Source organism: Panicum hallii, chromosome 8 (genome assembly GCF_002211085.1).
Source record: "Panicum hallii strain FIL2 chromosome 8, PHallii_v3.1, whole genome shotgun sequence".
In the NCBI taxonomy this organism is placed as follows: Eukaryota; Viridiplantae; Streptophyta; class Magnoliopsida; order Poales; family Poaceae; genus Panicum; species Panicum hallii.
This window is the reverse complement of record NC_038049.1, coordinates 26085715-26099642: the sequence shown is the minus strand read 5'-3', so window position 1 is coordinate 26099642 and position 13928 is coordinate 26085715. Positions and strand designations below refer to the sequence as shown.

At 44.0% G+C, this 13928-nt stretch overlaps 1 protein-coding gene across 1 annotated transcript; it reads left to right on the top strand.

The window, feature by feature from the left end:
- The first annotated feature begins 1385 nt into the window (after window positions 1-1385).
- LOC112901993 (DNA replication licensing factor MCM2) lies at window positions 1386-7665 on the top strand. Its single transcript, XM_025970881.1, has 18 exons — window positions 1386-1469; window positions 1546-1784; window positions 2538-2725; window positions 3147-3340; window positions 3486-3675; window positions 3784-4003; window positions 4088-4295; window positions 4437-4571; window positions 4651-4842; window positions 4921-5093; window positions 5161-5349; window positions 5441-5557; window positions 5648-5732; window positions 5814-5963; window positions 6040-6165; window positions 6263-6445; window positions 6693-6854; window positions 6931-7665. Exons 1-18 carry the CDS (start codon window positions 1467-1469, stop codon window positions 7045-7047), a joined length of 2871 nt encoding a protein of 956 aa, XP_025826666.1. The 5' UTR covers window positions 1386-1466; the 3' UTR covers window positions 7048-7665.
- Window positions 7666-13928: the final 6263 nt, after the last annotated feature.

The following is a 13928-nucleotide window of genomic DNA, read 5'->3' as shown; positions in this document are numbered from 1 at the left end:
CTTTGGGCTGAGAATTTTCTGATTCCTTTTATCCAATTCTTGAGTGGGTGTTCACCATTGGATTCGCAAGCGCACACCAGCGACACCAAGGCCGCGAAGGCCATATGCACACCAGCACGTAACCTCGATTTATTTGAGGAATAGACGTCATAAGTAGGTCATGTGTCCTGATAGCATGATATATGTGGTGACTTCACGAGTTCCTGTGGCATGCTCAATTTCAGTCCGACTAGGATGTCTGAATGCGGACAGTGCACTACTAGGTTGTGTGGAATCGGGATTGGAATCCGAGCTGGTGACGGGAAATAGATTTTTTTTTATCAAAAGAAGATAGAGTTTTGATGGGACCAAGCTAGTATCAGTGGATTTAGGTTTGGATTGGACTGGTAAAGGTGCAAGGATTCATCTCGTCCACAATGTTAGCACTACAGTTGTAAGAAATCCCTAGTAGGCATAGATTCTTTCACAACGATTGGAATGTTTACTGGATTCGAGCGCACCATGTTTCTTAGGGCCATTTTGGTAGGGCTCCAAGTGATCCTGATTCTCTATGGGAGCTGATTCTCTAAGAGAAGTGATTATGTGGCTGAAGGTGATTCTCTTTGATTTTCTAGCATAAACTCTTAAAATCAGGATGGAGAATCACTTCACAGAATTAGGAGAAGCTACTTTTTTCAGCTCCCAGTCTCTTAGTTCATTTCAAAGAATCACTCCACAAAATCAGCAAAGAATCACTTCTCTCTGAAAAACTGTTTGGCAGAGCTCTTACTGGATTCAGCAGAGAATCAGCTCTGGGAGCTCTGCCAAACTGGCCCTTAGTTAAAACAGCGCCTTACCAATCATCTTTGTGAGTTCTTCTATTGAAACTCTCAATTTGAATTCATAAGCTGTTCAATTTCTTCCTGCTAAGCGTCCCAAATTTGGGAGAAGTCCTCAATTCCATATAAAATTTTGTAAATCTTTTCCTTGAAATTATTAAAGCCATTTCTGAAGTGAAATTTTCTAAGATTAAATTAGTTGGTTAAATCTAGTGCTATTAAATGTTTCTTTTGAAAATCTGTCTTATTTATAACTCGTATTACACATTCATCTCACCACCGGTAAATTATACATCGTTAAGGCCCCGTGGTGCCAGCCAACATGAGCAAAAAATCTCAACCAGATTTCTTTTAGCCCAAAGGGAATCAGCAGGCCACCAGCCCTACACCTAGGCCCAGCTCACAAAACGAACACGGGGGGCACTAACCCTAGTCCTGCTGCTGCGCGGGAAGCGGCTGGCGCGTTGGCGCCAAATTTTCCCGCCACTCCTCCCGCTCGCCGCCGCCTCCCTCATAACACCACTACTGACCACACAGCTCCATTCCCGCCTCTCCCTAACACCCCCGAACCCCCCCCCCCCCGCCCCCCGGCCGCTCGCCTCGGCCGCCTCCTCTGAGCCGTCCGGAGTCTTCTCGCTCGCCGGCGGAATGGTAAGCACACGGCACTCCTCCTCTGTTTGCGGCGCCACAAGGTCTCATCCCCAATGGCGCTGTCTCCTGCCTGCAGGATGACTCGGAGAACAACCCGCCGTCGACGCCGGGGTCCCCCGGGTTCAGCACCGACCGGCTACCGCCTAACAACACCACCAGCCGCGGCGCCACGGACCCGTCGTCCTACTCCGACGACGACGGCGAGGCGGAGGTCGACCCCCACGTGCTCCCGGAGGAAGACGACCCCGCCGCCGCCCCCGCCCCCGACGAGGAGGACGAGGAGGGGGAGGACCTCTTCAACGACAACTACCTCGAGTAAGCGGACTCGATCTGACTGCGGCTGCAGGCGGCCTGGGATCTGTTGTGATTTTAAGGGGTTTCGATTGGCTGCGAAATTTGGGTTGGGGATCTGGGAAATTTCGTGGTCGATTGCCGAATGTGGTGGTTTTGGGCCGGTGGTTTGGTCAGAGATCTGGGGCGTTAGGATTTGTTGTCATGTTTGACCTCATGAAGCAGGAAATTTGTGGTATCCATAGATGACGAAATGGTCAAGTTCTAGACTGAATTCTTAATTCTGTTTCGAAAAGCTGCTGTTATGTTTGGTTCCAATCTACTGCGTAAATTGGAGACGAATTTTGTAGTCGAATAGGTAATTAACTAATTGTATACTAGCTTAACCAAATGGTTAGCTTAACTAATATCTGTTGGACTCATGGAAATAACTGAAACATGCTAATTTTATAAAAGAAATGACCAACTTCAATTCTTGTTCATCCATTTTGAAATTTGCTAGACTTAAATGCCTTTCGTGAGATATTTGATGAGATTTTATAAGCAGTTGGATGCTGCCTTGATGCATATTAGCAGTCCATTATTGGGAATTTGGACTTGCACTGGTTGTTGCAAATGTCACTGCTTAATTTTTAAATAGTTATCATGAAGGCGTGTATTTTTTAAATAGTTATCTGCAGCCAACACGAACCCATTATATACATATGCTGGCTAACTGTTAGTTTTAATTTTTTTTTTGTTTCCATATTCATTCCTCTTTCTTTTTCATGATTGTAGTGATTACCGAAGGATGGATGAGCATGATCAGTATGAGTCAGTTGGTTTAGATGACTCACTGGAGGATGAAAGAAATCTAGATGAAATCATGGCTGATCGAAGAGCTGCGGAAGCAGAGCTTGATGCAAGGGATGTGAGGACTGGTGCAGCAGCTGACAGGAAATTGCCACGGCTGCTCCACGATCAGGGTAATGGCATTAAAACAAGTTTTAATTCTGTAGTGTCATAGAGCAAATGTGACTTTTTTGTCCTTTGAATTTATGCTCTTTGTTAAACTAATGTAGGGTCTTAGAGCAAATGTGAGTCTGTTAAATCTGCTTCTTTTGTGTGTGGCTTTATATCTTCATTTCTGTCTTAGTTGTACACAGTTGCTTAGAGAAGCATCGATTGTGCTTGAGTTCTGTCAGCATAGTAACATGTAATGGGTATTAGTCATCAATTTTTCTTTTGCAGCATTATTATGTTATGTCTAGATAATTGTTTGACAACTGATAGCTATACAAAAAAGTAAAATGATTGCCTTGGGTGTAAACTTTTTTGACACATTGGAAGTCCAAGATTTGCATGTCAGTTACTGTATATTCAGATCTCTTTTCTTCCATGTTGCAGATACAGATGAGGATATGAATTTTAGGCGTCCTAAAAGGCACAGGACTAGTTTTAGACCACCTAGTGGACCAAGAACGCCAAGAAGTGATGATGATGGTGATGGTGCCACTCCAAGTTCACCTGGAAGGTCTCAGCGTGGATATTCTGGTGGTGATGTGCCTATGACTGATCAGACTGATGATGACCCATTCGAGGTATTGGTGTATCAATTAAACTAGTTTTGCTGTTGATTTTAGAACTTCCAATGGTTCTGTTTTTAGCAATTAAATAGTACGCCTCAGGTTCTGCAGTTCTAGATGGTTGTCCAGCCTTTAAATGACCATATTTTTTTTCCTGCAGGATGAATTTGATGAAGAAGACGAGATGAACATGTACCGTGTCCAAGGTACACTAAGAGAGTGGGTCACAAGAGATGAAGTCCGGCGTTTCATTGCAAAGAAATTTAAAGAATTCCTTCTTACATATGTAAATCCAAAGAATGAGCAAGGAGAGTTTGAGTATGTTCGTCTTATTAACGAGATGGTTTTAGGTATCACTTGGTCCACACTTCTCCAGTTGATATGAAAAAATTTTGCAAGCTTTAGTTCCGCTAGTATGAAATCCTTTGCTTCTCTAACCTTGCCTATTTCTTTTGCAGCTAACAAGTGTAGCTTGGAAATAGACTACAAGCAGTTTATTTATATACATCCAAATATTGCCATATGGTTGGCTGATGCACCTCAATCAGTGCTGGAAGTTATGGAGGAAGTTACCAAAAATGTTGTTTTTGATCTCCACAAGAATTACAGGAACATCCACCAAAAGATCTATGTCCGAATAACCAACCTTCCTGTCTATGATCAAATACGCAATATCAGGTAAAGAACATACCTTCTTCTGCATGTATTTCTTAGCACTATGATTAATTTAGCATTTCTAATGTTCAATTTATCTCTGCTAAGGCAAATCCATCTCAACACAATGATTCGAATCGGTGGTGTTGTTACTCGACGATCTGGTGTATTCCCTCAGTTGCAGCAGGTTAAGTATGACTGTAGCAAATGTGGAACTATCCTGGGGCCTTTCTTCCAGAACTCCTACGCTGAAGTGAAAGTTGGATCATGCCCTGAATGCCAATCCAAAGGACCATTCACAGTCAATGTTGAGCAGGCAAGTTAACTAAACTAACACTTGTCCACAGTTATGTGTTCTTGTTACATGATACTAATCTATTTGTTTGTATATGGGTTATTTTTTAATCCTGATAAAACTCTTTAGTCCTAACAATTGAAGTTTTTTTTCCCAATGCAGACTATATATAGGAACTACCAGAAACTCACTCTTCAGGAAAGCCCAGGAATTGTTCCTGCTGGCAGGCTTCCCAGATACAAGGAAGTAATACTTCTGAATGATCTGATTGACTGTGCTCGTCCAGGAGAGGAAATTGTAATTTTTCTCTACCTAAACTCTTTCAATACATATTACTGTTGAAATCAAACTGATGTTCAACAATCACTATTTCCAGGAGGTCACTGGGATATACACAAACAATTTTGACTTGTCTCTGAATACGAAGAATGGTTTCCCTGTTTTTGCCACAGTGGTAGAGGCCAACTACGTGGCAAAAAAGCAGGATCTGTTTTCTGCATACAAATTAACTGATGAGGATAAGGCAGAGATTGAGAAGTTGTCCAAGGATCCAAGGATTGGGGAAAGGGTTTGTTATTTTACTCTTCAATCTCTTGATGCAATTTGATAATGTACAATATCTCACATAAGCACTTGAACTCAACAGATTGTCAAATCAATTGCACCGTCCATTTATGGCCATGAAGATATTAAGACCGCCATCGCACTAGCTATGTTTGGTGGACAAGAGAAGAACGTGAAGGGAAAACATCGTCTAAGAGGCGATATCAATGTCCTCCTCCTGGGTGATCCAGGCACTGCAAAATCCCAATTTCTAAAGTAAGGACAGAATCCATCACTTTTCATCATTTCCTTGAGATTGCACCACTAATTTTCCATCTTTTAGGTATGTGGAGAAAACAGGACACCGAGCGGTATATACAACTGGAAAAGGAGCCTCTGCTGTTGGTCTCACTGCAGCAGTTCACAAGGATCCAGTAACACGAGAATGGACACTTGAGGGAGGTGCACTGGTTCTTGCTGATAGGGGCATATGCCTTATTGATGAATTTGACAAGATGAATGATCAAGATAGGTATGGTATAACATTTGCATTGGAATCTTCTGTACCATTAGCATCTAAATTTCTATCTTATGAAGATATAATTCTCTTCTGATTCTTCCAGGGTGAGTATTCATGAAGCCATGGAGCAACAGAGTATCAGTATATCAAAGGCAGGAATCGTCACATCTCTTCAAGCTCGATGCAGTGTTATTGCTGCAGCAAACCCAATAGGAGGAAGGTAGCTTTTATTACCTGCATAGTTGCAAGCCATGTAATCAGTGCCTAGTATTAAGAAAGTTACTGAATGTATTCATCCTTGATTTCACAGATATGATTCATCAAAGACATTCACTCAGAATGTTGAATTGACGGATCCCATTATTTCACGTTTTGATGTCCTTTGCGTGGTTAAGGTACGGAGCTGATCTTCATATGTGATGTATTTGTCCCTTGAACAGTGGTCAATCAGTACTAAACTTTTGTCTGAAATGCAGGATATTGTTGATCCATTTACAGATGAAATGCTTGCAAGGTTTGTTGTAGATAGCCATGCTAGATCCCAACCCAAGGGGGCTAACCTTGAAGACAGGGTTGTTGATGTGGATGATGATCCATTGGCCGCTGCAAGGCAAGCTGATCCAGATGTATGCATCCTTTTCATTTCAACTGAAAGAATTTTTTACTCTGTTTTCTGGTTCTAACAGAATGTTGTATTACCAGGTCCTTTCACAAGACATGCTGAAGAAGTACATAACTTATGCCAAATTGAACGTATTTCCCAAAATACATGATGCTGATCTGGACAAGATTAGCCATGTTTATGCTGAACTCCGGCGCGAGTCCTCTGTAAGATATCCTTCTTAGCCTTGCTTAGGCCTTTGCATGGACTAAATTTCTTCCCTTGAAAACATGGAAGTAAAGTCTTTCACAACTATTTTTGCAGCATGGTCAAGGGGTTCCAATTGCTGTAAGGCATATAGAATCAATCATCCGAATGTCAGAGGCACATGCAAGGATGCATTTAAGGAGCTATGTGTCTCAGGAAGATGTTGACATGGCCATCCGTGTCTTGCTTGACTCTTTTATTTCCACTCAGAAATTTGGTGTGCAGAAAGCACTTCAGAAGGTAAATATTCAACTTTTCAATGCCATGGTATCACCCAGTGCATCATAAGTTCTAAATTACATAACCAATAATCACCTTTAGTAACCAAATGGTTTCAGAATTGTCAGTAAATGACACTACATATGCATTGTTTTTCAAAATCCTGTTATGCATTAAGCAGATAGCATTAGTTCAATATCAGGCCCTTTACGTTCTCCAGAACCATCAGTTTTCTTGCATATATCAAATGAATTTCTGCTGTCTACAGAATTTTAGGAAGTACATGACATATAAGAAGGATTACAATGAATTGCTTCTGCTCCTCCTGCGCACACTGGTCAAGGATGCCCTGCACTTTGAAGAAATTGTGTCAGGATCAACCTCGCGCCTCACTCACATCGAGGTCAAAGTGGAGGACCTGAAGAATAAGGTAACACATCCATCCATGCCTTCATACATATCCCAAGAGTACATACTTCTGGGCTTACTTATACATATGTTGACAGGCCCAAGAGTATGAGATCTACGACCTGAAGCCGTTCTTCTCTAGCGTGCACTTCCAAGACAACAGCTTCATCCTGGATGAAGGGCGTGGGATCATCAGGCATCCGCTGGCAGCATAACAACCTACCTTCCTCCTGTCTATGATCAGCCTAGCTTTCTCGGTGACAACCCTGGATGAAAAGCCACAAGCCGCCACTTGCAGGGTCGGATGTCAGATTAGAGCTTGCAGCTGAAGCAAACTAATGACAGCAACTGTCCGCCTTACCAGGAGATAAGATTGTTGTCTATTTATTTCTTCAACCTCTGTATGGTTGTCTGGATTCAAAGGGGGTGTGCCATGTAAAGTGTTCAAACGTTGTGTTGTCTCCATGGGATCATTGGTTCTCTGCTATTATTGTGATGATTTCCTTGATGTAATGACCTTGTCTTAATACATAGAACAATGTAGTTAACATCTATTGCCAGTACTTGGGTAGCACACTAGTTCTTGATTACAAGTATTGAACTTAGTTGTGTCATTGTGTGAGGTGCGCTTGGAATTTTACCAGGGGTTCTCGGTTACCAAGATTGAACTTCTAGTTGTATGAGGTGCACTTGGAATTTTACCAGAGGTTCTCGATTATCAAGATTGAACTATCAACATCATGGGTCCTGACTTGTGAGATGGATGGATGGTTTGGTTGTTTGGATTATGGACAATATTTGATCCTTATGAGTTATGCTATAATATTTATTTAGCCTGTATGTGGCTGACTGGCTGGCCAATATTTGATCCTTAATGCGGTAATATTCATTTGGCTTGTGTGAGAGCCTTATGTTTGTGTCATTGTCACTGTTGTCTTTGTGAACTCTGAACATCAAATGTCGCTGTCCTGTGAACAGCAGGTGTGATTTGTGATCATTGCTAGTTCTGGTTATTGACTCATTGTGGCGTGTGGGCGGTTTGATCATTGGTTTTGTGAACTTTGAACTGTGATTGTTGCTTAGAAGGCAATGTAGCTATCAAATTATTACTGTACTGGTTGATATGAACTTGTTGACTTATTTTTTTAGGTGTGGGCTAGGAATTTTACCCAAAAGGCCTAGTGGGCACAGGTTCAGCAGGGAATATAGGCTCGGCACGACTAGCCCGACTATAATTTCGTGCCGTGCATGGGCCAGCCCACGTGCCGAGGTGTCGGCCCAGGCACGACACGAAGGCCTATTATCCATGCCGGGCTAAGAATATATTGGGGTCATGGAACACAAGCAATGTGTGGGTTATGGAATTGACTACAACGGCCATCTCAAAACATGGGTGTAATAATTGATCCACATTATCAAGGAAGATAACTTAGAATCGGGACTTGGAAGCAACAACCTCTTGAGTTTCTTCTTGGAATTGTGCCCAAGGTGCCCAAGAAGAGTTATTGATTTGCGTTGCCGTTTCCCTAATACTTGCTCAACCAGTCGAGCATCCCAGGGGACGACGACTTTATCTAACCTTGAACAATTATAGGGGACGACGACTTTATCTAACCTTGAACAATTACAGTCTCGGGTATTAGGATGCAAAAAGGCGAGGCAACTAACAAGTTGATCTGATATCCCATACGGGCTCTGCGTGCCGTGCCAGCCTGTAGGCCCGTGTAGCTATGAATCCCTTCTTTAATCCAGAATTATCTTAAAATTTCAAATTTGACAAGAAATGTATTGAAATCTTAACACATTATCAAATTCAAACACTTTCATTCACACATACACATTCAAACATACACATACACATAGACAAACACATAGACATCCAAAGATCAAACATTCACGCATACACATTCACAAATTTGAAAAGAACAATATATATTAATTTGAACTGTTTTATTTGCAGCCTCATTAAAACCATTGTAGGTAAAACCTCACACCTCGTGAGGAGAAAACCCTACAAAGGAAAAAAAGAGTACATCTAGCTCTAAATTGTTCAGATATACTCAAGTTCAAGTTCAAGTTCAAGTTTCGGACCACATGTCCATACCATACTACACAGATTCATCATCAAGATACAAGTTTTCAAAAGAGTCTTCAAGTTCTTGATCCTCTGTGTCATGCTGAAGTCTTGCATCTCCTAGCTCCCAATCCTTCGCCAGAGCCAGCATCTCCACCATCTCAGGGCCCAGACGCCGTTGCCGCTCCTCGATGATCCTACCAGTCATACTAAAAGCAGATTCTGATGATATTATAGAAACAGGCACAATCATAACATCTCTAGCTAGGATTGAAAGAACAAGATATGATAGTTTATGCTCATGCCACCAGTTCGAAATGTTGAATTCATCATCGTGTTAACAGTATCACTGTCTATGTAGGCAGAAAGTTTAGAAGCATCAGCTAAAGAAGCATCAGAAGTAGCATCCTGCAGCAAGACACTAGTAGATGATCTCCTATGCAAGGAGGAGGTAGCACCATGTTATCGCCATAATTTGACTGGGCCAAAGGATGGGCCCAGAGCAACATGGGCTGAAGGAAATCATCATAATGGTCTGCGAATCGGCCTCTGTGCAAACGTGTCAAGGGCCAGGATGGCCGTGTATCTAAGGATAGTTTAAATATAGCAAGTTAGAGATTGAATCCTAATCAGCTAGGGTTAGTTGAGATCAAAGTCTCCGGACTATAAATATGTATCGTGAGAATCAATAAAACACAATCAATCATCCACAACAAACTCTCGGCGCATCGCCACCCCTGTCCAAGGGCTTTCTCCAGGTAATCGACATGCTGCTCCGATCATGCCCTGCATGGTCGGAGCAGCGTCACGTTTATCTGTTTATCCTTGTGTTGCTCGTACTGAAGCGTTTTTGATGGCGAGTAGCACTAGTTATCTTAAACGATTATGATGCTGCAATAATTCTGAGTAAGGAATCCATGCTTTGCTTGGCGCCTGTAATCGTTTAGCTGTCCTTGTGTCCGATCTTGGGTGCAGGGGCAGCGCTTGCTCTGTTATTATTTAGTAGATCTAATCTGTTATGGTAGTTCTTTGTCTTACAAAGAATTGGTTTAATATCTGTATGATTAGGCCCTTCAAACGGGTTAAATGTTCCGGCTGCATGTTTGGTGCCTTATGATAACCTGACGAGGGATTGTTCCGGGAATCGACTTGTTAGTTGGTTTTTAGGCCTCTTTTTGGGTTAGCGTATGGTAATCTTTCATGTATGTTAGGCTTAACCACGCGTAGGATGTTCCGGTTATACAGTGAAAGCTTTTACCGTCGTAGATTGGATTAGCTAGGTAATTGCAGAGCATGTTTCTATCTTTTCCATAGGATTTGTACGAATGATCATATGTTTAGTAGGTCCGATCTGTTAAATGTGGCAATCGGCTTCTTCTAGCCGATTCTGATAAGTACCCGAAGGTCTTACCTGTTGTCACGACGGGTCCGATCCAGTACAATGACTCCATCGGCTTCTTCAGCTAATCCTGGGAGTCGTTGTAAGAGCCGATCACGGCTCGGACTAATGTTTAACGTGTCTGTGCATGCAGGAAGATAGCTGACAAACGACTTCTACACCTTCCTGATCAGGTATAGGATCAGGTGGCAGCCTAGCGACTCCAAGCCAGGGTGTGCGCCAGATCGCTGGGCCGTTGACCGAGGGACCGGGGCCCACCAGCAGTCCTAGAAGCCTCCCGGCTCCTCGTGTTGCCTGTCGCTGCTCGCCGGTGGATTTTGACCGACAACACATTCTGGCACGCCCAGTGAGACGACATCGACTATTGCGTTGACGCATCGACCACTGCGACGACTACATCGACTACTGCGACGACTACATCGACTACATCGACTACTTCAGTGACTATTTTGACTACATCAACTGCAGTCAAGTACATCATCTTCTTCGGCTTCATCAACTTCCATTGTCAAGATGCCGAACGAGAACCCGATCACTTATGAGGAGTTGTCTGAAGAGCATAAGCAGAAGTATGATGAAATAAAAGCTGCTTTTGAGGCCGATCTCCTCGGCTCGTTTGAGAGAACTCGTCACCATGGCATCAGGTGGAAGGGGTTTTCATCTGAAGGGGCACTCGATGAAGTGGATCTCTCTACCCCTACAGAAGAACGTACTCGGGCTCTCCGTCAGGAGGTCAATTACATGGTGGCTCACTCATTGCATCGACATTCTGAGAGTCTGGTGAATACACTTGAGCGCGTTGCGCTGCGCGTGGTGCAGGAAATTATGAAGCACCAGTACTCCCCAACAGGACCTGCTTTAGGGAGTCACAGAGGGAGTTGCCTTCTCAAATCAGGCCACCAGTGTCTTATGCATTTGCCGACAAAATTCCCCGGCATATGTCATGTACAAGGAGGGAGGTGACCCTGCTGATCACCAATTCTTCAGCGAACCCCCAAAGGAGGTGCCGCACGGATATATTTGTGCATACATACCAGATGGTGGTAACCTGGCGCAACTTCAACAGAGAGCAACTGGAGGAGCACCTGTAGTCGATGCCGACAAACAGGCATGGCTGGATGCTTATGCGACGAGGCCGAGTCATGAAGGTACGCACTCGGCCCCAGGAATTCATTCTGTAGATCAAATAAGTGCCATTTTGAGGGATCAATTTGGCATTCTCCCAAGAAGGCGAGCGATCGGCTACACCAAGCCGTATCCAAGTGACTTCGACTTGATTCCTCTACCGCCCAAGTATCGGCTACCTGAGTTCACCAAATTCAGCGGAGCAGAAGGATCTAGCCCCATAGAACACGTAAGCCGATATCTAGCGCAGTTGGGGATGATATCGGTATCAGATCCATTGCGAGTAAGGTTCTTCTCGCAGTCTCTCACAGGGCCGGCTTTTGGATGGTATACATCATTGGGTCCTGATTCTATCCGCACTTGGAAGCAGCTAGAGGAACAATTCCATATCCAATATCATTCAGAAGCTGCAGAAGCTGGGATTGCTGATTTGGCACAGGTCCGCCAGAAACGAGGAGAAACAGTGGCGGAGTACATTCAGTGCTTCAGAGAAGTCAAGAATCGATGCTACTCGATTCGAATTTCGGAGAAAGAAGCTGTTGAGTTAGCAATCTTGGGATTGGTAAAACCAGTCAGGGATTTGGTTTTCCATCTGGAGTTCAACTCTTTGGCACACCTGGTACAGAAGATGATGGTATACGAGCAACGCCATCCAGAGTTGTACCAAGATAAGTTCAAGCGTCAAGTGGTAATAGTTGATGCTGAAGATTCTGAAGACTCCGAGGATGACCAAGAAATTGCAGTCGTGGAATGGGCTCGGGGGGCAAAACTTGTGTCTTGCAAGTGGGTGAAGCAGCAGGGTCCTCTAAAAGGATTCGATTTTGATGTGAACAAAGTCGAATAGATATTCGACTTGCTCCTGAAAGAGAAGCAATTAAAATTCCCTGAAGGTTTCAAGATCCCAACAGCCCAGGAGCTTTAGGGGAGGTTATACTGCAAATGGCATAATTCTTTCACCCATAGTACTAGCAACTACAAAGAACTCCGGCGACAGATACAATCGGGCATTGAGCAAGGCCGATTAATCTTGGGGCAGTACGCCATGAAGGTTGATACTCAGCCGTTTCCAAATGTAAATATGGTAGAAGGGTACGACCGATCTACGCGATGGCAGCTGGATTTCACGCTTGGTATCAATATGGCAGGACATATATCACGTTCACATTTAAGGAGGCAAGAGGCCGATTCCCGCGATCGGCCCCAAAAAGAGGAAAGGGATTATATCACCGAAGAGCAGGTGAGGCATGTCAGGAACCAGCGGCCAGTTTCTTCTCATCTTCTGAGGAAGTACCAGTATCAATATCAACAGCGTCTCCAACATGAAACAGAAGAAGAAGAATACGAGCGACGCACTGGGAAACGCCTCAGGAGGCGAGAAGATACACGGGATCATTGGCATTGTCCTTTCTTCATATACTGTTGGAATTCTGGTATGAAAAGACTACCTACTCTTGAAGATTGTCGAGAATGCAATTCTCAGAAGCAAGATACGAGAAACGCCTCAGTCTTTCAGCGTTTGGGACCAGAACGGCCTCATCAGGAACAAGTCGAGCCTTCACGCATAGGGGCCAATTCAGAAAATGAGGAGGACAAGTGTCACCGGCCACGCTGGTGCCCTGATGGGCTCAACCGGTCCCAGAAGCGGAGGGTACAGCGGCTGCGCAGCCTGGAAGAAGCCGAAGCCCAATACTTGGAAACATTAAAGAAGGCGCGGCCAGATTTGGCAGAAAAGGTCTATAATCCTTGAAAAGAAGAGAGTTCTTCCAAGAAGGTATGGCGGCCCAAGAAGTCGAAAGCCGATGTGAAGACATCGGCTGACACACACATGGTGTTTGTTCTCCCTGCAGAGTTCCATGCACCAGGCCGTGAGGAAGTGCCAGTGGCTCAGCTTGACTTGGGGCCACAACCAGTTATATTCGAGAAGCCCCAGGAAAAGAATTACGGGCACTTGAAAGCTTTATATCTCAAAGGGTACATCAACGGCCAACCCGTCAGCAGGATGCTAGTCGATACAGGAGCAGCAGTCAATATAATGCCGTACTCAGTGCTGCGCAAGTTGGGGCATTCTGTTGGAGACTTAATTAAGACCAACATCACGCTAAGTGACTTCAATGGGCAAACATCAGAAGCACAAGGTGTTCTCAGCGTGGATCTAACGGTCGGAGGTAAAACTATCCCTACATCATTTTTTGTGGTCAACAGCAAGGGCTCATACACTGTTCTGCTTGGGAGAGATTGGATTCATGCCAATTGTTGCATCCCTTCTACGATGCACCAATGTCTCATTCAATGGGATGGAGATGAAGTCGAAGTAGTCCACGCGGATGATTCTGCCGAAGTTTCGCACGCCACCATGAGTGTATGGGATGCGGAGGACCAGGAACCAATCTCAGGGATCAGCTTGGAGGGCTGCGACTGTGTATAGGCTACAAAAAATGGGGTGAGGCTGGTCTTATCCACTGGCCTTATAGAGTAGATAGGGTGCCAAAGTCATTTTG

What these genes read in the sequence shown, in the direction of transcription:
- LOC112901993 (XM_025970881.1), top strand. An exon ending in TTCAACGACAACTACCTCGA is followed by an intron (nt 1,785 to 2,537) that starts GTAAGCGGACTC and finishes TCATGATTGTAG; the next exon opens with TGATTACCGAAGGATGGATG. An exon ending in TATTAACGAGATGGTTTTAG is followed by an intron (nt 3,676 to 3,783) that starts GTATCACTTGGT and finishes TTTCTTTTGCAG; the next exon opens with CTAACAAGTGTAGCTTGGAA.